General features: G+C 39.3%; 1 protein-coding gene across 11 annotated transcripts in view; it reads right to left on the bottom strand.

Moving 5' to 3' along the window:
- Positions 1-25,931, bottom strand: part of cacna1g (calcium voltage-gated channel subunit alpha1 G) — a 132,908-nt gene that overhangs the window by 7,269 nt on the left and 99,708 nt on the right. For 4 of the 11 annotated variants that reach the window (XM_089015130.1, XM_089015121.1, XM_089015123.1 and 1 more), the window contains 16 exons: positions 23,257-23,325; positions 20,776-20,960; positions 18,228-18,354; positions 17,584-17,709; positions 17,417-17,506; positions 17,116-17,329; positions 15,806-15,856; positions 11,977-12,128; positions 11,717-11,826; positions 9,741-9,874; positions 7,488-7,558; positions 5,440-5,518; positions 5,217-5,338; positions 4,412-4,828; positions 2,668-2,820; positions 189-311 (listed from right to left, as the gene is read on the bottom strand). In XM_089015130.1, the coding sequence (XP_088871256.1) occupies positions 189-311; positions 2,668-2,820; positions 4,412-4,828; positions 5,217-5,338; positions 5,440-5,518; positions 7,488-7,558; positions 9,741-9,874; positions 11,717-11,826; positions 11,977-12,128; positions 15,806-15,856; positions 17,116-17,329; positions 17,417-17,506; positions 17,584-17,709; positions 18,228-18,354; positions 20,776-20,960; positions 23,257-23,325 (2,223 nt within the window). The remainder of the gene's footprint in view (positions 1-188; positions 312-2,667; positions 2,821-4,411; positions 4,829-5,216; positions 5,339-5,439; positions 5,519-7,487; positions 7,559-9,740; positions 9,875-11,716; positions 11,827-11,976; positions 12,129-15,805; positions 15,857-17,115; positions 17,330-17,416; positions 17,507-17,583; positions 17,710-18,227; positions 18,355-20,775; positions 20,961-23,256; positions 23,326-25,931) is intronic. The other 7 variants (XM_089015125.1, XM_089015132.1, XM_089015128.1 and 4 more) reach the window with 5 other exon arrangements.

Below are 25,931 nucleotides of genomic sequence, written 5' to 3'. Positions count from 1 at the left end.
GGTTTTTAACGAATCGTTTAACAAGTTGGCACCCTGTCGCAGTGCCTATGACGCGTTAAGCCGCGGGAGGGCGGTGAAGTGGGCATGTGGCTTTGGAATACTCTGGGAAGGAAACACGACTAAGGGATACTGCAAATGGGGCGAGGAAAAAGAGGGAAGCAGGTATGAAGAAAAAAAAATGTCAGTACATTGAATTCCAGGCTGCTTAGGGAGAGGGGATTAAAATCGTCAGCGAGCGATTCCTCTGTCAGAGCTAGGGACCAGGATTTATCTGAGGCCAGAGAGAGAGCTTCCATCTCAGCTAGAGGAATCTAAACAGGAAGAGATAAGTGGTGGGTGAGAAGAGAAAGAAAATCAACACAAACTGATTAATAAAAAAAAAAAAAAAATACAAATACAGGCCAAATGGAAAAATATTCATTATAAATTACCCAATATGATGGGATTGTGGAAATCATAGTTGGGAATGAAGCCTCACAAAATTTTGCGGGCATATAAGGATCAACCTCTACATGTGTGTGTTTTGATTTTTGTCTCTTTTTTAAAGGACAACCGACATCACTTTTTGTTTCCTAACTGACATCAGAAAAATGTTTTATAGCGTCTAAAATACCCAAAACACGTAGTATGATATATTTAGTCAAATGCAAAACACCAATAAAAAAGTGTCCAACGTCTGCAAAAAATTGAGCTGCGAATTTCAGCTTTTTCAGAAAGTCACGCCCCCAGTTCGCGACGTCACGCCAAGACGTCTTGCATTGCTCAAGAATCAAAACAATGGCTTCAGATTCGGAGAATATGCTTCCTTGTTACACATCCAGTTATGAATATGATTCAAATAGTTCTGAAGAGGAAAGCATACATGTTTGCAATCTATTAGATAATTTATTCCGTGCCATTTTGAGGCAACATTGGGGGCAAATGTATCACCAAAAAAGAGGCAGAAATGGCGACCAAGCTCCGTGTGAGGATTTAATCAGCCCGTTTCCACAGGCTGATAAATTCCTTACATGGAGCTTTGTCGCCCTCTTCTGCCTCTTTTTGGTGCAAAACGACATTTTCAGAACAAACAAGTACAGCAAAATGCATTGAGGTGATGAAGGACTGCTACAATGTGTCCTTTTTTCGGTCAGTGGCGTTCCTTCAGTGACGTCACGTACGGACTCGTCACCAACTCAAAAACAAGACATCCGGAATATTCAGCACGAGTCTTAAAACAAAAAATATAGCTATATGCGGTGGAATCTTTGTAAAATACGCTCAGTAGAAGTTATTTGAAGCCATTTTACAAATTATGGACACAACTTGTCCGGTGACGTCGGTTGTCCTTTAACATCCTGTACAGCTTTCAAAATGTTGAATTGTAAAATAACGATGCCAGTACATTTCGTCCGGGTTTTACGATGCCGACAATTTGGTGCTGATGTAATCCATCATCATTACTCCGTGCTCAATAGCGCAAACATGACACCACAAATTTAAGTCAAAAGATCATAACTGAATTAAAAAAACATCTTGAATGGGCTTTGATAACTTTGAAACAACCAATGACAACAAGGGTTTCTCAAAACAGTCATTGTAACTTATTGAACAGAGAGAGGATGCTTGAACTGTGGGTTTTGTTGAGCATGATGGAATGGAGTCTTACAAGTGAGATTACGGCTGAGATTCCATGCCGTGCTCAACTACAGGGTAGGCTGCTTAAAGTTATTCAATGTGGAGGAATTCCAGGATAAAAATCTTAATGGTTCTTGGGCGGCATATTTGGCAAATATAATGTGGCATGCTGTTTTAGACCCCCACACCCACCCAAAAAAATCTAGGTACAATATGTCCTTTGTCCCCCTCCCACTCGCCCTGTTGGAAATATTGTAATGCTTAATGGAGATCCTGCAGAGTCTAAAAAGTCTTCATGTTCAGACATTTGTGCACTAAACGTTCATAAACCGTTTTTTTAAGCCATTGTTTAACTTAAACCCTCAAAGGTCCAGCATCTCAATTGTAAATATTTTATATTTTAAACATTTTTTTTCATTCAAAACCCTTCTTGGAAGTATATACTGTTTTTTTAAAGCAAATAGAAATGAGATAACCTTCATGTTAGCCACCAAAGTTATGTGAACAAATGTAAAGATGCGCTAACTTTGCGAAAGGGTAGCTAATATCAGAAACTTGAATTTAAAATACATTTTTTTTGTTATGATGATCATTTTGCGGTCATTTTGTCACTAAAGAGAGTTTTGAAGAGCACTTGTAAATGTATTGCAAGTATTATTATTATTAGCTATCTCTTAGCTAGCTTGCTTTCTATCTATTTGAGTTACTTACGGGTTGAGTGAACGATGGCGCGTGTGGCTGCCGCTGCTCACCCAGAGAAAAAAACTTATCCTGTGATTGTAAAGTGACCTTGAGAGTTTTGAATGGCACTTATAAATGACATTTATTATGATTATTATTATAAACCACAAATATATGCCAAAAGTAGTGAGATAATATCACACGTTCTCAAAAACCTGAAAATGTGTATCATTGGGTGAACACTGGAAGTTTTAACCATGATTGAACGGCTTGACAGGGAAAAAAAGCAAAAGTATGGAGAGTTTTTTTTTTAAACCATCCGGTTATTGTTTTGTGTGACTATTGGATTTTTTTGGGTGACCTATTGACCTTTTTGTCCGGGTTGTGCTTTCCAGCTTTGGGGTCAAGCGCGTAGTAGTGGCACACCGAGCCGGATAAGTTGTCCATCAAATTCAGCTCCCCTTCCATTGAACCGCGGATGACCAGGGAAACCGAGTCAAACTGTGCTCGTTGCTGGACCAACTTGGATAAAGCAGAAGGGAAGAGAGAAGTGATGCGGGTGGGGGAAGGCAGAGGGAGGAGCAGATGGGACATGAATAAATGGGAGGAGAAATAATGAATGCAAACAAACAAACAAGCGAAAACAACAGTTAATCAGACAGAAACAGATAAAAGTGACACGTGAGAGGGGCTAATGATGCTTACGACTGCGCCTGCCACAAGACGGCACTCCAAGATCACAGTATAATTCCCATCCAAAGAAACCATCTTAATTTAGAAAGACCCCCTTGTCAGGGGGAAACACCGGGATGGCAAGATCTCTTATTTCCTATCCCCCAAAGTTGTCTGAAAATAGCATCTGAGGCCATGTGGTCGAATTTTCCCATGGCATTCTGACCTGGGCTTTGACTGGTGGTACATCTTCCGCGGGGACCAACCGCAACCACACACAAAGTGAAAAACCGAAGAGACAGCAGAAGGGAATGCAATAGAGTGAAAAATGGCGCTATTAGCGTTAATTTCATCTTCACGGATGACAACGCTACAGCTCATTGAGGTCGCCTTAACGGGGGCTGAACCCCAGACTAGAATACCATAGAGAAACCTGTAAATCAACTTTAGAAGTTGTCATCAAGGTATAATTTATGTTCAAGGGAATGCAATGAATTTTTGAGACTGACATTTTTTTTTGTTCTGGTATCCACACCATTGTTGTCAACATTTCCTTCAATGAGTTGATTGAGATGAGATGACTGGAGTGTTTCACCCGAAAGCCAAGTCTTGACATCTTTTCTGTTTTGCTTTTTTTTCCACGCAAATACTGAAACGATCCATTGAATGGATCACAATTGTAGTTACGGTTTCCTCACAGGGGGCGGTTATGAATGTGGGGAAGCCATTACTATGTTCAATCCCCTCCACATTTTACATATACAGCGAATAACTAGTTTTCTGATTTGAAGTAAAAATAATGACTCTATTGTGGTTTATATGCGACTACAGTAAAGTCTCGTTATATCGATATCGGATATATCGATAGTCCCGGTTATATCGATACTATTTTTATGCACGCACGGAGAAAATTACATGCAAACAGGGTCGGATATATCGATAGTCCCGGTTATATCGATATTTTTTCGGACTCCCTTGAATATCGATATAACCAGACTTTACTGTATTTGAAATTTTAGTTTGGGCTTTAGCAAGCATCATCGCATTTGAAAACTTCATTTGGTTTCGCGGGCCGAATACAATGATGCGGTGGCCCAATATGGCCCCCGGGCCTTTACTTTGACACCCAAGCTTCCATTGTGTTTTATTGCCAGTGGAGAAGGTAACTTTGACAAAATGCGGTCTGCAAATATGCCATAGTGATCAATCGAATGCAAATTGACCACAGGAAAGACTGGACCATTCGGTCATTTCATAATGTAAGCTCAATGGCTTCCAGCGCAAGCAAGAGGGGGATTTATTTCTTAAACTGCACTCAACTAATTAGCCCAGTCTCGCGTATCATTGTACTGGTCTTAAAAATATGGTTCCACAAAGCCTCCTATTGTTACTATGAAAATGCTTCCACACAGATGCATCATGACATTTTTTTTTGGCTTACCTGTGGAATTGGCTCCGGGCATGAGGGAGGCTCTTCTTGGATGTTGACTGGGTCTCTTGGGATATCAACAGTAGGAGAATCCAGACTCCTTCCAAGCCCCATGTCTCCACCTCCGGCTGATCTCCATGGGGAACCCCCAGAACTGGACCTGTCCATGCCCAGTGCGAGAGGGTTGAGCTGGGGCGACCTGGTTGCCATGTCTCGCCGAACACCATGGAGCTCGAGCTCTAATTCCGCCTCAAGCTCCGCTTCTTCTTTGGCTTCTTTGTTGCTCTCTTCCAAGTGTTTCATCAGGACAGCGATAACGACGTTGACCAGGACGAATTGAGCGGTCAGGACGAAGGAGACAAAGTAGATGGGAGAGACAACTGTGTTGTAGCAGGTACTTGTCTCATGGGCGCAGTCTCTTAAAGTGTCCTGGAACAAGAATGAAATGTTATTCATCTTGACTCATTTGATCTGTGAATTTTTTAATAAGATATAAGATGCCAATGAAAATTATGTGAAGACAAATTTAGCCAAAATGTGATCTTTAAAAATGGTAACAGGGCACCTAAAACGAAGCATGTACGAATGTAAATATACTTCCATGAAAATAATCATGCTGAGTTGTTGAAGCGACTACAAAAGTGTCAATGGATGGATATCAACACTGGCAACAAAAGTGATGCAAAGTCAGCAGCGGTCAGAAAAGGAGCCAAAATCCAACGCAGATGGATACTAGGGCCAATTTTCCTCATGGCAATTGACCAATACATTAAAATTGTCACCAGTGTTGCTCCATTTACAAATTTGTTGATCTCACCTTCATGATGCCATTCCAGTTGTCTCCAGTTGAAACTCTGAACAGCAACAAAAACGCCATCCCAAAGTTTTTGAATGTCGCATAGCGTCCCAGGCCTTCACACGGATGGAGTTCATCGCAAACTGGGAAGAGGACGGAGGAGGACAGTTCAAGCAACACAAGAAAAGCATTTTTTTTTTCTTTTTTGTAATATCGACAATCTGCATCAAGTGTCATTCCTTACTTAAATCACCAAACAGCTCCACTCCCAAGGCTGCAAAGATGAAGAAGAGAAGCATGAAGAGAAGACCTAGATTTCCCACCTATGGAATGCAAACAGGAAGGAAAACGGATTTGGCGGATGACAAAATTCCATGGCAACATTTTTCCTTCCAAACACACCGGGTGGTTTTTCTTTCCACTCACTCATTCACTGTTTCAAACTTTACTTCCCCTGCATCACCATCTAAATCCAATGAGATTAAATAGTAGTGTTTATGCAGTACCGAGTGGGACTAGCTTGCATTTGTGCTAGCGCAGCCTTCTGCATGGCTTCTTGGTACCGGAGCTTCCATTGTTATGAATTGATTGGCAATGTAAAATTGAAGTAGAAATTTTTATTACCATATTTTCCCATGTATAAGGCGCACCCCCAATGAAGGTCAATGAATGGGGAACCGGCATGGCCATTGAAATGAATGGGAGAGAGCTGGTGGCCAAAAGCAGTACTGCACCTCCATTCAAATGCTCATTCCACTTGTAGAATAAACACGGTTGCGCATATTCTTATATCTAGATTGTATATTTGATACTTTTGCACTATGTACGGTTGTTTTTGCCTGAAACATTGTTTTTCACTTGTATTGCTCAGTCTTAAGACACATTTTTGTACCTGCACTCTGGGTTACAGAACAGAAAAGTATATATATATATATATATATATATATATATATATATATATATATATATATATATATATACAGTAAAGTCTCGTTATATTGATATTCAAGGGAGTCCCAAAAAATATCGATATAACCGGGACTATCGATATATCCGACCCTGTTTGCATGTAATTTTCTCCGTGCGTGCATAGAAATAGTATCGATATAACCAGGACTATCGATATATCCGATATCGATATAACGAGACTTTACTGTATATAGTAAAGTCTCGTTATATCGATATGAACGCAAGGAGAAAATTACATGCGCGCAGGGTCGGAGACTTTACTGTATATAGTAAAGTCTCGTTATATCGATATGAACGCATTGAGAAAATTACATGCGCGCAGGGTCGGATATATCGATAGTCCGGTTATATCGATATTTGTTCGGACTCCCGAGAATATCGATATAACGAGACTTTACTGTATATATATATATATATATATATATATATTACTTCTGAGGGAATTTCCATTTGATTAAAATCCATAGATAGGGATACTTCCTGTATATAACGTATGTTGGCGATACAGTATACAGGTTATACATGTACCTGTGAAAATAAGAGTAGCCAAGAAAAAAATCAAGTAATTATGATGTGTCCCAAAACTACAGCACATCTGACATAAGTGGTTTTGGTAAAGCAACTTTTTAGGAATGTATTATTATGCAAATTAACCCAAAGGCAGGATGCCAATCCCCATTCAGAACAATGCATTAATTATATGAATCTTGACAAGCTGAGGGCAACATTTTTCTTATTATTTTATTTTATTTTTTAGAACTACCGCATGACTTTGAATTATAAGAGGCAGCGGTATCAAAGAGGGCTGTGAACATCGAGAGACGATGTTCTCGCGCACATTTTTTTCCCACCCCCTTCCAAATTACCAACTGAAACACCATCAAAGCCATCATGAGCAAAGGCTTTATTCGCCCTGCATTCGCTGACTACTTTGGGCAAAAATAAAAATCACAAAATATATGCATACATTCATACCCTAAAAAATATACGAACACATACATAAACCAAAAAGTAAATAATAAATAAAAATAAATAAACAACCAAACGCATAAATAAAAAAACATAAAAAAGAGGTAAATACATAAATAAATCAGTGAACACAAATAAATACATCCATAAATGATAAAAAAATACATAAATAAAAAATGAATAAATACACTAATAAATTAATAAATGAACAAATAAATCAATACGAAACAAATATATAAATGATCACATATATGAAAAAACGAATGAATAAATAAATAATAAATATAAATAATAATAATAAAAAATAAATATACTAATACATAAATAAAATGTGGTTCAGTGGTCGCAATGTACCTGAGGTAGGGCTTGCATGACGGTGTCGAGTAAAGCCCGCATCCCCACCGCCATCTTTAGAAGTTTCAGTACTGCAGGCCAACCAACAAATATAATCATCATTATTAAGGTATTCCAGGTTTCCAAGAGAGTATTTTGAAAGAAGACATGGGATCTTGTGGCAATCGGGTACACTTAAAACTTATACATTGCGGGCAAAACAGTGCTCTTAATGTCGAAGAGGATGACATTTTGGGAATAACGGCACTATATTTAAAAAAATATAAAAAACATGCACCTCCATGAGTCATTAAAGCAGACGTCAGCCCCTCTACATGATAAAACACCCAAATAAACATTGTGCAGGTATCATCAGCATGTTTGGCTAATGAGATTTTGGCATGGATGTCGGTAGCGCCTGCTGAAACAATTATAGTGTTGCTTCATGATAAAACTAACTATTCCGCTGACACAAACAAAGTGTATTCATTTTTTGATCTTTCTGCATTTTGGAATATGGTTATTAAAAAAAGAAAGAAATAAACGTGTCCAATTTTGGAAAATATAATGTGAAAAAGCCTTGTAATTGCGCCACTGAGATTTTGTCTTTATCAAAAGACATGTTTAATTAACTCATTCACAGCCATTCGCGAATTTATTCGGGAATTGAAAATATGACATAGAACACCATTCTCAAATTTGTTCGGGTTTTTGTTTTTCATGCTAGGGTGCTGATAAAGAGCTGGCCATGGCCTCTGGCCATGTTTTTCCCTACCACAATGGGGAAGCATTCCCTTTTTTCCCATTTTAGCACTTTGTAACCAATATGTATGTATTTTGCACTGTATTTTGGACAGCCACCCTTATTTCAAGCTCATATAACTCCAGACTCATATAATTTATGAATTAACTCTATTTTTCTGATGAAAGAGGACAGTCTAAGGTTTATTATACTGCACTGAATGCTTATGTAGTCCTAAAACTTAATATTCGGTGGGTCATGGAATTACAGTGACAATGACAAAAACCCTGGCACTAGAGTGGACACATTTTTGCACGTCTGACAGTGAATGAGTTAAGATGTCTAATGAGCTCTCTTTAATTACGTCTATACTTTTTTGTCTTTTTTTTTTCAAGTTTCAAGTTTCGTTTGGATCTGAGCCATTTGGGGAGTCATTTTGATTTAAATCCCATTTAACCTTATAGAGCTGTCAAATCCAAGAAGGCTGTAATTTGTCACACTTTTTTCCCCCCTAATTACATTCCGTTCTCTCTAGAAAAATGAAACTTTAATCCCTTTAAGCCATTAAGATGCTGGACCGCGGTTGCTCACTCATTGATTTTGCAGGTGACAAGTGTTAATGCCTTGGCAGAGGTCGGACATTTCTGAGTGCGCTTGTGGATTCATGATTTTTGGCAGAAGGTCGAGGTATAAGACCCAAATGTGTGACCAAAAACCTCACTTGCATGGATTTTTTTTTTTAAATTTACATTCAGCCCTACCTAGTTCATCATCACGTGACGCATTACATGACGTCAATCGGGTGAATAATAGCGAATTCAAGCTCGTATAAGTAAACGTTGCCACATGCGGCTCTTTGACAAGGCAGAGTGCATCCAAGGTAAAATCAAGGTACATTACCGTCAACTCTGGTAATGAACACTTTCTTCCAACATGCCAATGCTACGTAAATAAAGATTTTAATCAACATAGCATGCAGCGAGGGAAAACACAGACCCAGGAGGTGGATTTTTTTTTCTTTTTGGAATTTTGAGGCAGAACTCCCTCATATTCCATCGCTCCCATTCGTGTATCTCACCATAGTTCCTTTAATCTCAGTTTTTCCCCTTTGTCACTTGCTTCTCTCCGGCTTCATTCACTTCATCTTGTAATCTATTTTAAGCTCAGGAGTTGTTAATCACCCTGCCGTCAGCCTGTTCTTTCTGTCCCCTTCATTTTTTTTAATCACATCGTCTCTCCATACAGTCCTTGCTTCATTCACTTAGTGCAACGATGCGTCTTGGCTCTTTCCCACTACACTTTTAAATCACACCCTTCACTCTCTGACTGCGGTTTGTCAGATGGCTGTGTTTGTCAGTGTCGTCTGCAAGGTTCTCACCCAACCTAAACTATGCTGAGACCTGTCATATAAAAATGACAAACGGGGAGACTCTCACGGATGCGGACAGCTTACAAAGACATCTTAAAATCACTGAGTGAGTGAGTGAATGAAAGGGAGTGAGGGTGAAAGTTTAGAGACTGTGGACTCATACCTCGTGCAATCCTCAGGACTCTCATGATGCGGATTATGGTGGGGTTAATGGGCAGTGAAGCGTTGACTTCGATTTCCTCCAAAGTGATACCCATGATGGAGAGCAACACGATGGCCAGATCCAGCTGGTTCCACCTATACACATGTAAAAACATATTTTTTAATAAAAAAAATGTGATTAGAGAGAAATAAAATTAAATTAACCGTTTCATGCACCCTGTAAACCGATAACAGAATAATATGTCCATTGTAGTAACCACTGTCTGAACGGATTATTTTATTTTAGATGTCATTTTATTTTTTTATTATTGGTTAAGATGTATTATATATTTTCTCCAAAGAAGATATTTTCTCCAAACACCTTCAAATAAAAATGATTAAATCAGAATCAGAATACCTTTATTCGTCCCGCAATGGGGAAATTTGCAGTCCACAGCAGCAATTGAAGAGGGATGGGGTTGGGGTGGGAGTGAAAGGATAGAAAACAAGATATTCTAAGCATAACAAAATAAAAATGTCAACTGTATACTGTGCAAATGTAGATGTGCAAAAACCGTTCTATAAACAAGACTGTACATAGTGCAGAATCAAGAGATGCATTTAGATATATTGCAACAACCCATATTTACAAGTGTCCAGTTTTTTTTTGTTTTTTTCACATGTGATCATTGGGAATTGTGAAGCCTGACAGCAGTCGGTAGGAACGAGCGGCGGTACCTCTCCTTCTTGCAGCGCGGGTGTAATAGTCTCTGGCTAAAGGAGCTACCCAGAGCTGTCAGGATGGGCAGGAGGGGGTGGGAGGGGCTGTCCGTCATAGCTTTTAGTTTAGCTAGCGTCCGTCTGTTGCCCACCTCCTCTAGAGAGTCCAGCGAGCAGCCCACGACAGAACTGGCCCGCTTGACAAAGCGCTCCAGTCTTTTTCTGTCCCGGGTGGTGATGCTGCCTGACCAGCAGACAATGCCATAGTGGATGGCTGATGCCACCACAGAGTCATAGAAAGTCTTTAGGAGTGACCCCTGAACTCCAAAAGACCTCAGTTTCCTGAGGAGGAAGAGGCGACTCTGTCCCTTTTTGATTAGGGCATCCGTGTTTGTTGTCCAGTCCAGTTTATTGTTGAGAGTAACACCCAGGTACTTGTAAAACGAGATAAATATGCCAAAAGCGAGCGTCGTTAATGGTGCGAATCGGGTTTATCTGCCTTTTGCGTTTGTTGTATTGGATTAGATTAACCTTTATTAGTCTCATACTGGATAAATCTAAAGGAAGGAAAATAAAAAGTAGAAAAACAAAATACAGGAGCTGCTGTCAAAGCAGCCACTCTTGCATCAAAAAACAAAATAACAAATAAGACAACACAAAGACACACACAGTCAATCTATCCTAAGCACTTTCAGCACCCTCTTGCTTTCCCATCAGCAGTTCTAGATGAAAGACGAGAGAATCAAAGTGTCTTTTTCACCAGTGGATCAGGGATGTCATGGTGAAATGTGCATGTCAGCTACAAGCAAAGTTTTGAAAGCAAACACAAAGCTGTAACGTCCGTTGACAAAAAGAGATTGTCTCACATCTCCTGTCCTACATAAATGCGCTTCAATTCCAAGCTGCGACAGTTCCACAGACACATGGCTGCCATCTTGGACTTCTTAGTTGACTATAGCTGCTCTGGGGAAGAATGGATATGACATCCTTGTAGGGAGATCTATCCCAAAAATGATATGTGGCCGTACGTGTGTGTTCATACATCAAAGCTATGATGTACGGTATGAGCTATGCTGTGTTTTTTTTCCATTGAAAAGTCATAGATTTCAAAGTTACAAAATCATTTCAGGCAGCTTGTCTTTATGGGTGTTTTATGGGTGTTGAATGAAAAGAAAAAAATAGGCTACCATCAAACTATTGGAGTCATGTTATCAAAATCCAAAATTTTCCAGCAACGGGAAATGTTGGAGACTATGTTTGTCTTATTCGAATACTCACTTGTCCTTAAAAAAGCGGCGAAATCCAAAAGCGACTAATTTGAGGACTGATTCCAGAACAAAGATGAGAGTGAAGATATAGTTACAGATCTTCAATGCTTCATCCAATTCCTGAAAATTGAGCAAAGAAGATACATGTCATTATTGAGTCTCATTAAATGAGGACAGCAAAATTGGGCTTTGACGACCAAGTTGGAACGATAATTGACATTGATCAGGTTTGCATTGATTACCATACGTTCCTGCTGCGCTATATCTGACCTTCGGTTGCTGGTAGTGCTCCATAGACATTGTGATTACGTTGAGACCTATGACGATGGTGATGAAGAGATCCAGGTAGTGGCTGGTGCACATCTTGTGGATAATCAAACGAGTGGGGGAGTAATCGGAGTAGTACGGCTTACTTTGAGCTTCTGTGGAAAGTGGGGTTTGGAATTGGGGTGTTGGGGAGCGTTGAAGCAGGAGGAAGGGGAAGTTCATAAAGTGAGATAGGAGGCAATATAACAGGACACTATAAATTAGAACTGCTGTGTTATGGAGCTGGGCTGTTCGAACTGTGAAAAAAAAGCTTAGTTAGTCATCACGCAAATATGCATTTCATATCATATCCAAAAATTGAACATATTTATTTTCAGCATTGTTGGCTATTTTCATAGATCAAATACCCCCTTTGCTGATGGTCTGCCAACTGTCATCCACACTCATAAAGAAAAGCACTTCAGCATCATATGGCGGATTCAAAAACAACAGCAAGACCTCAACATTCTATTAATGATCATTGATTATTGACTATTAATCTAACTTCTGTCAAGTCAAACGTGACAGGTGTCACGACCGAATGCTACAGGTGTACTCAGTCTGGAAGTTGCTTTGGATATAGCCGCTCTCAAAAATATACTAAATATATTTCTGGAAGAGGCTTATTTTGGGAATTACAGACACAATAACTCTTAATGTATTTTGGGATTGATGCGTAAAGAAGCACAGTACAGCGCCGTAGCTACACTGTGACTGTGCGGGGTGAGCGTATAGGTTAGGATAGTTATGCGGCGTATGGGACATTAGTGCACCCCGGAAATGGGGTGATCGATCATATGAGGGTGCAGAAAGAGGGTTGAGGGGATGTGGAAGTTGTATTTGTTGATGTCAAGTTAAGAGTCTGATCATGAAACTTAAAACTACATAATTACTTTGCTGGAGATAAATGTGGTACTTAATAAATAAACAAAAAAAAGAATGTGGTTGGGAATGAAATGTAATGATGGTTATGATATGGATGGCTGTGAAAGGAAGTAAAGCAGCACTCTAGATTTAAAGCACATGAGTCAATATCGTAATTGAAAATTTGGATTTTTTCCTCATGCAGCTGCTTGCTTTTAAGTCTGTTTCCGTTGTAGTGCACAGCTCCGTAATACACATTTAAACTCTGTGCCTGCCGCGAGAGTCAGAGACTGACAATGCTGGTATTATAATCCAGCAAACAGAGTAAAAAAAAAAACAAAAAACAACAACAACAATGACAATTATTGACAGGAACGTTGATGAGAAGACTAACAATGGAAACAAAAAGCCGGAATTCCAAAATGCTCTGCTGCCTTTGCTCGATAAATGTTAAACAGGAGGAAACACCTATAAAAGGGAGAGAAGAAAGGACACCAAATAAGAAAACGCCATCATCACTCATGACTCAAAATGGAGAGGAGCAGCAGAGCAAATTGTTTGAGTCCACAAAGGAAAGCATCAAAGAAACAAAGACATCCAATCATTCGTACATAAAGCCTGACAACAAACACTCGACTTTCCGACACACACGAACAAGCATTGTGTTATCTCACGCGGTTGACGCATTGTGCTTGTACACATAACAGACATGACACAAATATATTGGGCTGGTTTTGCATGGCAGACTGACACCTCTTTCTGAGTCATACTTGAGCAATGAACCAACTGAAATGTGCGGTCGTATGGCAAAGGGAAAAAAAAGCGACTGGGCAGCATGAGTGGAGGGCGGAGCAACAGGGAGAGCGGCGATGATAAGGTACAAAACAAAACAATAAGAAGCCTTTATTTTACCCCTTCTCAAAACAAGAACAGCGATTAGTGTGCATCCTTCTGCATGAACTGGACACCTACAGTAACTCATTTCAACCAGAAGTCAATTTCCTACAAACTACAAGTCATTTAACTCATTAACTGCCAGACGTGTAAAAATGTGTCCACTCCATTGCCAGGGTTATTGTCATTTTCACTGAAATTCCACAGAATATTGTATCATGCAGAGATTTCATGGTTGATAAGATTAGATTCATTTTGTGTAGGCCACAAAAAATAACAAAAGTAAAATTGGTATTTAGAATTGTTTAGCTTTGGTAGAAACATTTATATTTGGGGGAGATCAAATCCTAACAATCTGACATTCTATTTTTAGAACATCAACATAAACGAACCCATGTCACCCACTTCAAAAATGTGCACTTTGTGCATTTTCTGCTGCTCCTGCTTCAATTTCAGGGATAGTTAATCAATATATCACGTGGCTGAGTAAAAACCTTTCTATGCCTTTTTGGAATACTGAAATGGTTTATTGTCGACAAAATGGAGTGCAAACCGCTTTCAGCGTCTGGCAACCTGCCATGCAAGGACAGTTTAAAAACTCATGTTGGACCTGCCCCAGAAAATGTTGTACACTCTCCAACAAGTTTACTTTGCACCTGGTGGCATCAACAAAATGCAGCTAGCACCTGTTGCATGGAGAAGCTGTCCTCCGAGACTATCATCGTACTGCGTTGAGAGACTTTTGCCACCTTTCCTCTCATAATCCTCAAGTCCCGGAAGAACCAATGCCATAAATTGCGACTCCCGTGAAGGAATGGAAGGCAGAAAGATGCGAAACTTCCCATTCCATTTATCTCTGTTAGCACTGACCCAGATTCTATTCAAAAATGTGTGTGTGTGTGTGTGTGTGTGTCTGGGTGTGTATCAGACTGTGTAAGCGCACATTTGAGAAAAATAAAAAGAAAAAAACACAGAGACAGAGAGAAAGAGACAGAGAGAGTGAGTAGAGAGAGAAAAGAGAAAAAGAGAGTAAAAGAGAGAGAGTAAAAAAGAGAGAAAAGACAAAAAGAGAGTATAAGAGATAGAGTGAAAAAGAGAGAAAAGAGAAAAAGAGAGAGGATAAAAAGAGAAAAAGAGAGAGAGTAAAAAAGAGAGATAAGAGGAAAAGAGAAAGAGTAAGGAGGAGAGGAAGAGAAAGAGAGAGAAAGCCAGAGAGAGAGAGAGATAAAGAGAGAGACAGAGAGTGGGAGAAAAAGAGTGAAAGAGAGAGGCAGAGAGAGAAAGACAGAGAGAGAGAGAGACAGAGAAAAAAGTCAGGGAAAAAGATAGAAAGAGTGAGAGAGAGAGAGAGAGAGAGAGAGAGAGAGCAAAAGTGGAGGGTGGGACAAAAATAATTCATCAATAAACTGAATTGGGCTTTGTGGCAGGAGGCATTTTATTTTTCTAATAATAAGCAATTTTGCATGAACCCTAACTCGCCTCCATAAACGAATTGAAAATTACAAACTACACATTTTCTTACTGTGTAAAACATCTCGGTTATAACTTGCACATATTTCCTGGCTGCATTTCTCTCCATAAGTGTACTGTATGTTCCGGGATAACACTTGTCATCTCCTGAAATCAAAACGTCACTGTTGGTACTTTGATTGACACTGTCTCCACGGTGACCACCCAGCTGTCATGACACTATACTTTCTGATCTCAAGGTTCAATGACAAGTTTCAATGACAATTTTCCCCAAAAAACTCAGTAAGATGTCATTGGATGATGTCCGGTGCGCAGTGTGGTGGTGAACAGTGGATGGTTCACAGACAGTGTAATAGCGACAAATTCACGACAAGGAAAACAACAACAAAACTCAGCAAACGGCTAATGGGAGAGAGGCAGGAGGGCGGGAACACATGATGGCACCCTACCTCCCGTGATTACTGAACTTATAACCTTTTTTTTGCCGCCGTGGTGGGTGGTCATGGTCGGTGGCAGTGCGAGAAGTTTGAAGGGACAAAAACAGAGCATGCTGGTAACGGGGTACCTTTTAATGCGCCTTCAGAGAGGGCCCAACTCACCCCTGGAACCATTAAATCTAGAGGAATGAGACGATGTTAGTTAAGAAGCGGGAGAAGGACGCAAGAAAAGGAAGGATAGATTGAAGAGAGGTAGAGAGAGAGAGAAATAGGGAAAGAGGGATGGAGTAAGACCAGAAGGTAGCAGTGAAAGACTTCAAGCTGGTTGTTGTGCCTTGAAATTTCATCTTTCCAGTGATTCTGAGTCCAGTTCTTTGGATTTGCGCTACCTCTAGGGTTTGTTTGTTTTTCTGATCTGGAGAAGAATGAAGAAACCTTATTTTAAATGAACCTACGCCTAGTACCCTAAACCGTGAGACTATGGATTTTACCAGCAAACCAATCTTCCCTTTCTGTCTTACATAGTTAAAAAACAGTCCTACATTTGACCACCAGTAGAAGAAGTGAATCAGCAAGCCAATGTTGCCAAGATTCTAAGTAGGAATGAAGTACAGGAATGTTTTTGGATCATTTGGAAAAGAACCAACAGGTCTCCTATGGCGGAACTTACACGGATTGGGTTCTTTAACCAACCCCTAACGATCAGAAATGTTCATCTTAGAAAATGACTTCATCTGTATTTCTCAAGTAAGATGCACGTACATAGCATCAAATCATGTCTCCAGATTTTAGGACACCCTGGTCCACTGCTCCTTGTGGATATGTACCCAACAAGCGCCTTTGTGATTGTACGAAATGCGCTTTTTTTCAACACTAGCGGACGCCAGCGTTTGTTTTCGGTTAAAGAGGCAGTGGAATTACATATAACTACTCAAGCAGTTTGTCATCAACGCCGCTAATACAGCCGAAGGGGAGTGGGAGGAGCTATTTAGCCCCCAAAATGTCTTCCAGTGATATAAGACCACGTCTTTTAAAGCTTTGTTTGATCCCTGCCCCAGCGGCTGTACTAAAACAACATGCACGAAGAGGGTAAGAGGGGGTTTAGTTTCAGATCAGGGCAATGGATGACCAGAAACTTCCCCTCTCCCTGTAAGCTCTGTAAGCTCCATGCAAGTTGGAGTTGAAAAAAAGGCAGCCAAGAGTCTCAAAGGGGGGTTCATAGCGAGTGACCACAAAAATAGCCACAGATCGAGACACGGCAGGGCTTTCGGGAGCAGGGGTGGGGAAACGGAAGAGGGCTCTACCACAAAAAAACTATGATTGGTGCTAGATCACCAACTGCGTTCACCCAGACTCGGCCAAACCAAAAGGCAAACTGAAGAAAAAGGCTCAGGCTCAAACCAAGCAGGACTCAGAAAGATGTGGAAAGACTACCGACCAGCCAGCTCCTTCTCCTTACTCCGTCTCTTTTTCTCCATGCGTTTCAATCTCTTCTCCTCCCTGCGTTTGGCCTCTTCCGCTTCCTGGTGGCGTCGACATTTATGGAAGTTCTCCACCACCACTCCCACGAACATGTTGAGCACAAAGAAGGCCACGATCAGAAGGAAGGAGATGAAATACAGCAACATCCACGGATTGTAGTTCATCACTGGCTGAAACATACAGGAGAAATACGTCGGGGGGGAGGGCGTCATACACATCATCCATTTTATCGAATATTTTCAGGGACGGATGACTACCTGTTGGTCAACTCCGACAGCATCCAATCCATCATACATAATATCCACCCAGCCGTCTTTGGACGCCAGAACAAATAGCGACATCAAGGCCTGATGACGAGAATGTTTTAATTTGATGCAGAAAGCTTTTAAAACTTGCCCTAAATGGTTATCAAAAAAGTTCAGACCTGTCCCAAGTTGTCAAAGTTATACTTGTGTCGGACCCATCGGTAGCTGGCTTCTAAACAGTCTGACCTGTTTGTGATATTCCGGACATCTTCTCCTTGACACACAAAGAACTTGCCTTTGAAGAGCTGTGGAAGGGACACAAACTTTTACAGCTGAATGGATTCTGAACCTCGTTAGATCTTTGCTCTTCAATGTTGAGGTTGGTATCATGAGAGAGAGAAATTGAAGCAGCATAAAAATCAGTTCTCCCCATGTTGTTGTTTTATTATTGAGTTTAATTCCAAATGTGCCTCCTCACATTATTGAGCAGGGCAATATAAATACCAGTTTAAGTGTGGATGTCACCCAGCTAGTGGTGAATTGTGTTCTTGCAATGTAAAACTATCATTGACCCTGTATATTCAGTTTTAGGACATACAGATTTGCATTTGTTCCCATTTTGTCCTTTGGAAATAAATTATTCATCTTTGTAACCACTTATATCATACACTTCTAAATTCACTCCTAAATACTCCTTGGTAGAAGCTTGATGTGATCGAGAAGAAGCATGTATTCACCATTAGTCCTTTCAATCTTTTTTTTTTACAACAAAATATTATTGTAGTACAATGCAAGGTATTTAATTTCACAATATAGTACTTACCTGGACACCAAGGATGCCAAAAATAATAAAGAAGGCACAGCAGATGACCACAATATTGCCAATGGGCTTCAGTGAAGACATGAGGGTCTCCACGACCAATTTGAGACCTGGCGCTCTGCTGATGACACTAAAACACAAAGCATGTAAATGTAATTCAGGGATTGCCAACTTGCAGGCCGGGGGCTATTTGAGGCCGGGAGGATGGCATGATACGGTCCCTGTGTTTTTTTTTTTCTGGGAAATTCTCTGGCAAAGTGTTATTCTAACACCAAGTGACACTACGTACATACCACTGATAGTGGAATCACAACAAAGGCATAAAGAAGAAAAAAGGGATAGACAGGCAAAAAGGCTTAGCTTGCTAATCTGTACAGATCGTTCCTTGCAGTCTTTGTTCTTGCAACATGTTTTCCCCGAAGTAGATGTTTGAGTGAAGGGAGAGTCGATAGCACATTTTGAGAGAACATGGGAGAATTACGAGTCAGGGCTGACCCTAAACCACTGATCAATTGCAACTGATCGGAGAAGAGCGAGCTGATGGTTGTATGGCATCAGTTTGCACTTCCCTGCTTTTCCCTGAATTCTTTTGAAGTGTGAGAATGTGGTACGGTTTCCGACACGGAGCGATCGATGCGATCGCAGCCACGTGCTAACTCAACAGACTTTATCAATAGCTATTTAGAATAAATTGTAAAATGAATGATGTTTCTTTTTCTGACATTGCCAGTTGGAATTTTAATTGCTGTAATTAATTACAAGTCATATGAAATTGTACTTAACATTTGAATATGTTTCATTTAATTGTGATTTGACTAACCAATCAACCAATAACAAATTGAACTCTGCAGCCGGAATCGAACCCTAAGCCTCTGCACTCTGAGGCGGATGTGCGAGCTTGTTGCCTGATTTTCATACATTTTGAACAAACAAACAAACAAACAAACAAACAAACAAACAAACAAACAAACAAACAAACAAACAAACAAACAAAGAAACAAACAAACAAACAAACAAACAAATAAACAAACACATAAATAAACAAATAAATAAATACATACATAAATTGATTAATTGCAAAATAAAAAATGAATATATTGACAAATTAGCAAATAAATCAATACATAAACAGATACATTGACAAATAGATCAATAAATAAATACATTAAAAAAATAATAAATAAATAATAGATAAATATACAGGCAAATTAGCAAATAACTAAATAACTAACTAAATAACTAAATTGACAAATAAATAAATAAATATACAAATGAGCAAATAAATAAATACATTGACAAATAATACATAAATATACAGACAAATTAGCAAATAAATAAATTGACAAATAATAAATATACAGACAAATTAGCAAATAAATAAATTAATAAATAAATCTTCAGATAAAAAAATAAGTGAATACACAAATAAATAAATAAAGTAAATAAATAAATAGTTATTAATTTGTAATACTTTCAAGCCCCCGAAAGTGGAGGTACTTTGCATAAAATTTACAACATCCCAATAAGGTCAATGGCAGACTGATTCCCAAGCGGAAAGTTTTTTATCTTTCCGTTTCTGTACGTATCATATCATAATTCACAATGCACTCTTATTCTGCAAGCTACACCTGCACACATGACCTTCTCTATTCCAGCTGACACCCAAATAAAAAAAGGACCAACAAGTAGGGCTATAAGTGGCCCGCTTGTTCCCACAGTGTAAACACTGAATGTAATTACGCGGCTCACTCAGCAAGACGAAAACAAGAAAGGGAGGAAAGAAAGGAAGTAGGTTGAACGGCTCAACAGAGAATCCAAAATGAAGCAGCTACTGGTTTCCTTTTGAAAACTTTCTTCCTTTGATGGATTTCATTGACAAATTTCCTTTTGTTCGCCGTCAGCTGTCAAAGTCAGGCCCTGTGCATTTTTTTTGCGGTTATTGTTCAGTGCAAAGAATCTGCAGTTGGTGTAAAAAGTGAAGGCGAGAATGAAAGTTAGGTCACAAAAAAGCTTCCCAATAACATAAAATCACCCATTTCTAATTGATGAATGCAGTCTATTGCCATCTCGTCTCGAGTCATCCGCCACTTCGATTGAGCACCGTGTGAATCCACTAAACTCCGCTCTTTCCTCTTCATTTATTTTCTGTCCTCTCCTCTTTGTCGCTGTTCCTGTTTCTTTTTGTCGCTCTCTCCGTCCACCCTCACAGCCTGCCTAATCCTATTTTACATGCTACCATCTTGTCTTCGCTGTGAAATGGACGGATCAGCTTCGACTAAGAACCCGTTTTGGCCCTTTGCTCCCCTAAAATTAAACGTTGCCCAATTTTCTTTTGGAAAAGTGACTTTCTAATCTGACTGAGACAGTTTGACTGCCCTCTGGGGATTAAATAAAGCAAAGCACATGCTTTCGAAGAGAATTACGCAAACCATGTACCGATGAGTGTGCATTGATCCTGATTACATGACTCATCACCCATTCCCCTAATGTTTATGATATAATAATAGGTGTCAAGTTTCTCGAGTGGATTCATAACTTCAAGGTCACTCACCGCAGAGGCCTTAGAGTACGCAGTAGCCTCAACACCCTCAGCATGCCCAAGATCTTGGTACCGGAGTTGGAAATAAAAGAGACCAGGATGTCGATAACGGATATCATCACTAACATGCCATCTAGGACGTTCCAACTGCTCCTCAGATAGGCCTTGTCCCCAAAGCACCAACCCAATGCGACAATCTGGACACAAAAAGAAGGAAAAATGGATTACAGTAAAGTCTCGTTATATCGATATTCTCGGGAGTCTGAAAAAATATCGATATAACAGGACTATCGATATATCCAGTCCTGCGGCATGTAAATTTTCTCCTTGCGTTCATAGAAATAGTATCGTAATAAGCAGTACTATCGATATAACCGATATCGATATAACGAGACTTTACTGTATATATAAATTACAATATGTTTGCAATAAGGCAACAGTTATTGTTATTAAATTGCCATTGGCGGCTATAGAATTGCAAGCTTCATTGTGTTAACATGGCCTAGCAATTGATGAGTTTAAAAAAAAAACTTCAGAATCTTACAAATACCCAACAACATGAACACATTTTTCTCCCTTCATAAAGATCTCACATAAAAATTCCCCAAAAAACGTTTTCCAGGTCTTCCCTTTTTGACAGTTACCCTGAAAGAGTCACATTGCTTCTTATCAAGCGCTCATTTATTTACACAGAGCGGAAGCTTGGTATCCTACGCACATATTTTATTGACTTTTTAAAACAAGTGTTTTATTTTCATCTTGACGAGAAACATAAGAGCGTTGATAGGCCCTGCTCATCATTTATTCCATCCGTGAACCAAGTTACACTCTTGGAAATATTTACAGTGTTGGCCTGACTTTCCCCCCATCGCCTTTAACTCAAACCAGGCCAAACTACAGTATTTTTATTCCATCCATTCTATTGGGAGCTGAGATAATATGAAAAAGAAAGTAAGAAGGTTTAGTGAAGTCATAGTCTTAATGGATCATAGCAATGCAGGGCATATAGCATTTTCTATATGAATAATGTATGACTATGCACCAAAGAGCTTTCTTTCTTTCTTTCCTTTTAATTCAAACCCAAATGGAAATTTTGACTGGTAAAGAGGGCAGCGTGCATACCATCAGATTTTTCTTTGATTGGAATACAGGCAGGAAAAAAAACACTCAAATTGAAGGAAACTACTTTTTACAATATTAAAAACATTTTTTTTTAATATCAAGTGTGCATAGCCGTTGACCTTGTGGATTACTGCTATTTATTTTAGTAAATGACATGTTGCTATTCCGAACTGGAAATAATCATAACTTTCTATTTATAATTGTATTTTATTTATTGCATTCTATATTATAGTACCTATGCTTGTCTGTGACTGTTAAGTGTCCTTGAGAGCTTTGAATGGCGCTTAAAATGTAATGTATTATTATTATTATAACTGAAGTTGAATGTTATAAATTTTGTGGTAAGACACAGAGTATATTTTGTGTGACTACTCATCCAGGAATCACTTAAGTTGAGCTACGTGGATATTTTTTTATGAGCGCCAACTATTTGGATGCTTAGTAATCACACATGGTCTAAAAATAGAGGAAAAAAAAGCCAATGAATGAGTGACATATAAAAAGTTTGGCAAAATGAGCTATTTGAATCCGGGCAAGGCTGTCCAATGCGATGAAACGGCAGCACGCTAATCATCCTTGTTACGCTATTTACATAAACAAACAGGCTGGGTATGTTTCGGCAGATAAAAATGTGACAAATATTTGAGTATTTTCGGGAAGGTTTTGCCATTTGCTGCAAAATCATTGACAAAATAAGTATGTTAGGGGTTGCCGGCATCTTAGTATGGGCTAAAGTTGCCTGATGTATTTGTAGGTGGAACTGTCGCGGCTTGGAATTGAAGCGGATTTACATGTGACAGGAGATGTCAGACAATTAATTTTCGTCAATGGATGCTACAGCTTCGCGTTTGCTTTCAACATTTAGCTTGTAGCAGACGTGCACATTTCACCATGATCCACTGGTGAAAAGGACGCTTTGATCCTCTCCTGTTTCATCTAGAACTGCTTCATGCAATAAAGAGGGTGCAGAAAGTGTTTAAGATTGACTGTCTGTGTCTTTTGTATTGTGTCACATTATTTGTTATTTAGTTTTTTTTGTTGATGGCGCCACAAGAGTGGCTGCCTTTACAGCAGGTCCTGTATTTTGTTTTTCTACTTCTTCCTTTCCTTTTCTCTTACTTTCATCACTCTGCTGCTGTGAAATGTAAATTCCTCCACTGCCAGACTAATAAAGGCTAATCCAATCCAATGTTACTTGATCAGACATCTTGACTCGTCAATAACTGAGCATAAGTCACTCAGGAATCAGAAAGTTATCATTGCTGTTCACCGTTTCCTGCACCTTGTAACCTGATCGTGGAAACCGCTGTCCCTAAAAAGGTTCAACTATTGCTGATTTTACACAAAAAAAGGATGACGGACGGGATTTACCTTGATGGTCATCTCAGTCACAAATATTGCTGTGAAGATGTAGTTGGATAATGTGAGGAAAATTCGTTCCTGTTGAGAAAAAATAGGATATTTTTATGGACACGTTTAAATAGGTAGTCACATTCCACCAAAAAAATGACATCCATTGCGTGAACAAATTATGTCTGGAAGAAACCTTTACCCTTTCCACTAATTTTGACTCCCCATGCAAAATGTGGAATTTTGTTCTATTTATTTTTACAATACAATTCTTCCAAGACGGAGGCAGTGTGCCAAAATGACAGTTCAGTGAAATGGGAAGGGATGAAACCCTTTTTTTTGCGCTCCAAAAGTACAAAGTGTAAATAAAACGCCTTTTACAAGCTGTTTATTTAACCTAATTTCTTTCTATCTGGGAAGACTCCATAACCCGAGCTGACATGTCTGCAAATATGTGTAGGTATTGCCTTTCCCACGGCCCCTGTCGGCCATCGCAGAGGGAAGCGACGACACACGCACTGACAGTGGCAGTCCCGCAGTTCCCACTCTGGGAATTTTAGGCATGACCTAAATGGGAATATTTGCTTGAGAAGATGACTCATACATTCCAAAGCTTGGAAAGCAGCTGAACACTTTTAGCTTTTAAGAATGAGGTATTGATTTTATTTATGAATCAAAATTGGAATCTAAATAAAGCATCGTACAAAAATAAGAAGCAGAAAATACTCATCGGTCGCTAACTTCATGTAAACAAATGCCCAAAAATCGATTAAATAAAGTTTTAAAAGCTCAAATGAAGGACGATGAGCCTCCAGGAAGTCATGAATGATATATTTTTTTAAAAGACTGTCATTGTACTGCAACTACTCAGAGAAATCGTTGTGCAGTCTGGAGCTGTGTTGCTACCATATTTCTATTTGCTATCTATGGGCTATCTAGCTAGAAAACTAACTGCCTGTTAATTATCTATTAGCTAGCTATCTAGCTAGTTACTGTATCTAGCTGGCTACATAGCTGCTATCTATTTGCTACCTATCTAGCTATTAGTTATCTAATAGCTAGCCAGATACCTTTCTATCTACAGTATTTGAGTTATTCTGGGTTGAGTGAACGCTGGCGCATGTGGCTGCCGCTGCTCACCCACAGAAAAACCTCTCCTTCTTTCCTTCTTCTTTCTTTAATCATAATACAAAAAACACATTTATTATACATAAAATAAGGAAATTAGAAAGAAGAAAACTATCTTTTATGGGGACCTGGGAACGGATTATTCTTATTTTAATGGTTTCCTATGGGAAATTAATTTTTGGATACACACTTTTCGCCTTACACACTGTGTCTGGGAACCAATTAAGTTCGTAAGCCAAGGTCCCACCGTATTTGAGTTATTCTGGGTTGAGTGAACGCTGGCGCGTGTGGCTGCCGCTGCTCACCCACAGAAAAACTTATGTGACTGTAAAGTGACCTTGAGAGTTTTGAAAGGCGCTTATAAATCAAATGTATTATTATTATTATTATTATTATTATTATTATTATTATTGAGGAAAATAGCTATACTGTACATGAAAACCCACATGGAATTTGTTTCCGAAGGCCTTTTTAGACTATCATGATGAATTGCTCATTTTAGGTTGACCTGATTTTTGAAAGCAATGATTTATGGGTAGAGTTACAACGCACCGTAAATCACTTCCAGAAGGTAATCGGATGCAATTGCTCCAGTTTCGGCCTTGTAAGAATTAAAATATTATAGAGTGTGGAAAAAAATGCTGTTTTGGGGATGGCACTTCTGAAATATATAAATCCAGAATGATAGCTACACTCCTGAAATGGGAAGTTTCTGGAAAATATTTGGGTATTTGGGACAAAAACTATGATTCTTAAATCTCGCTGAGGTGTCATAATGAGGGTCCTGAAAATGTGGTTAAGATCCCCCCAATGGGGGGTGGGCATTGATGGATTGTCAATTTGCTTAGTTGGATATCATGCATAATAAATGGTATCGTCTTCCTGAGCGCTTCCGCTGAGCTGGATGTAGACCACGTCAAGTCAATATTGAGCATTTTACAAGTTGTAAGATAATAATCGGATTAACCCCATTACATCACGCATTTTGATTCCAACAAGATGAATGACAACTAAACTTTCACATCCGAATAGAATAATTTTTTCGATTTTGTTTGCTTAGCATCACAGCTAAGTGACCAAATATGAATGAATAAACAGACGACACAGACATTAGGCTTAAGGAGCCCGTGATGCGAAGGAGCGATCATGTCGATGCTTGGAATTGAAGCGGATTTACGTGAGACAATCTATTTTCATCAATGGATGCTACAGCTTCGCGTTTGCTTTCAACATTTAGCTTGTAGTAGACATGCACATTCAAGTTTTTATGTGGGTGAGCATGTTTGATTTGACACAACTAAACTGAAAGAGAGAAATATTGATTCCCAATAAGCCTCATTAATCTATTAAAAGCCATACATAAACAGCTAAAGCCACCGTCACCCATGCAAATGAGATTTTTTTTTTTTGTTTACAGGCCAAGTAATGCGAATGTGTCAGCATCATTTGGACCAAGGACATTTTGTGTCGTTGCAGACAAAACATTTGCATAAACAACTGCCTTCACTCTGATGTGCCCCAATGGTCATAAGGGGGGCAGCTTCCATGTGTTAAACATCCCCTTTCCT

The sequence above is a fragment of the Hippocampus bargibanti genome, linkage group LG15 (assembly GCF_051943395.1).
Source record: "Hippocampus bargibanti isolate YZ-2025 linkage group LG15, ASM5194339v1, whole genome shotgun sequence".
In the NCBI taxonomy this organism is placed as follows: Eukaryota; Metazoa; Chordata; class Actinopteri; order Syngnathiformes; family Syngnathidae; genus Hippocampus; species Hippocampus bargibanti.
Note: the sequence above shows the minus strand (reverse complement) of the source record. Positions and strands in the feature narration are given on the sequence as shown.